General features: G+C 62.8%; 1 protein-coding gene across 1 annotated transcript in view; it reads right to left on the bottom strand.

The window, feature by feature from the left end:
- The window catches only part of LOC107307645 (serine/threonine-protein phosphatase 2A 65 kDa regulatory subunit A alpha isoform-like), a gene marked incomplete at its 3' end in the record, with an annotated part of 34,085 nt that extends 33,381 nt beyond the window's left edge, over positions 1–704 (bottom strand). Inside the window, 1 exon segment of the mRNA XM_032441907.1 lies at positions 313–704. Coding sequence (XP_032297798.1) covers positions 313–469 — 157 coding nt within the window.
- Positions 705–934: the final 230 nt, after the last annotated feature.

Genomic DNA, 934 nt, shown 5'->3' with positions numbered 1-934 from the left:
CCCCCCCCATCATCCCCAATCCACACAGCGCAGCCAATCGGCGGCCTCGTCTTATAGCTGCGCAATAAAAGACGCCCGCCCATTGGTTGCACGCCGCCGCATGGGTTGTCCCGCGCGCTCTGATTGGTCGCCTCACGGCGGTTCTTCCCCGCCGCCAGGGGGCGCCGTGGAGAAGCGGGGCGCTCTTTCCCCCCCCCGCTCTGTGGTGAAGAGGCGCAGCCAATCAGCGCTCGGCTTACAGAATGAATGGGAGCAGCGAGCCAATCCGCTCTCGCCTCTCATCCTCACACAAAGGCCTAGCTCACGTTAAACCGGATCCCATCGGTAATAACCGCCGGTAAAGGCCGACCGGAAGCGGTTTGGTAACGGCCCGGAGCCGCCATGTTGGTACCTGCACGTCCTCGTTGCGGAGCTCGTCGATGAGGACGGCGATGGGATAAAGCGAATCGTCTCCGTCCGCCGCCGCCATCTTGGCTCCGTCCGCCTCTCGCTACCCACGGGGTCTCCCGCGCCGCCCTTGCAGGGGCCGCGCCGCGCTCTGATTGGCTGCGCTTTGGTGACGTCACGCGAGGAGATCCGCAGAGCGAGGGGCGGGGTTTGGAGGCTTAGCCCCGCCCATCGGCTTCGGTCATTGGTCGAACGGTTGAGGCCGCAGACGGTGATTGGCTGCAGAGCCGGCGAGGGGGCGGGGCGACAGGTCTTATATGGGATCCCATAGGGAACGCAATGGGGCCGTATAGGGGATATAGGGACGGCAATAGGGCCCTATAGGGGATATAGGGGCACAATGGGGTCCTATAGGGGATATAGGGGCACAATAGGGACCCTATGGGGGATATAGGGGCCTAAAGGGGGACTTATAGGGGATATAGGGGCCCAAAGGGGGCCCTATAGGGGATATAGGGGCACAATGGGGTCCTATAGGGGATATAGA

The sequence above is a fragment of the Coturnix japonica genome, unplaced genomic scaffold (genome assembly GCF_001577835.2).
Source record: "Coturnix japonica isolate 7356 unplaced genomic scaffold, Coturnix japonica 2.1 chrUnrandom741, whole genome shotgun sequence".
NCBI classification, from domain to species: domain Eukaryota; kingdom Metazoa; phylum Chordata; class Aves; order Galliformes; family Phasianidae; genus Coturnix; species Coturnix japonica.
The sequence above is the reverse complement of the archived record's forward strand: the minus strand, read 5'-3'. Positions and strand labels throughout refer to the sequence as shown.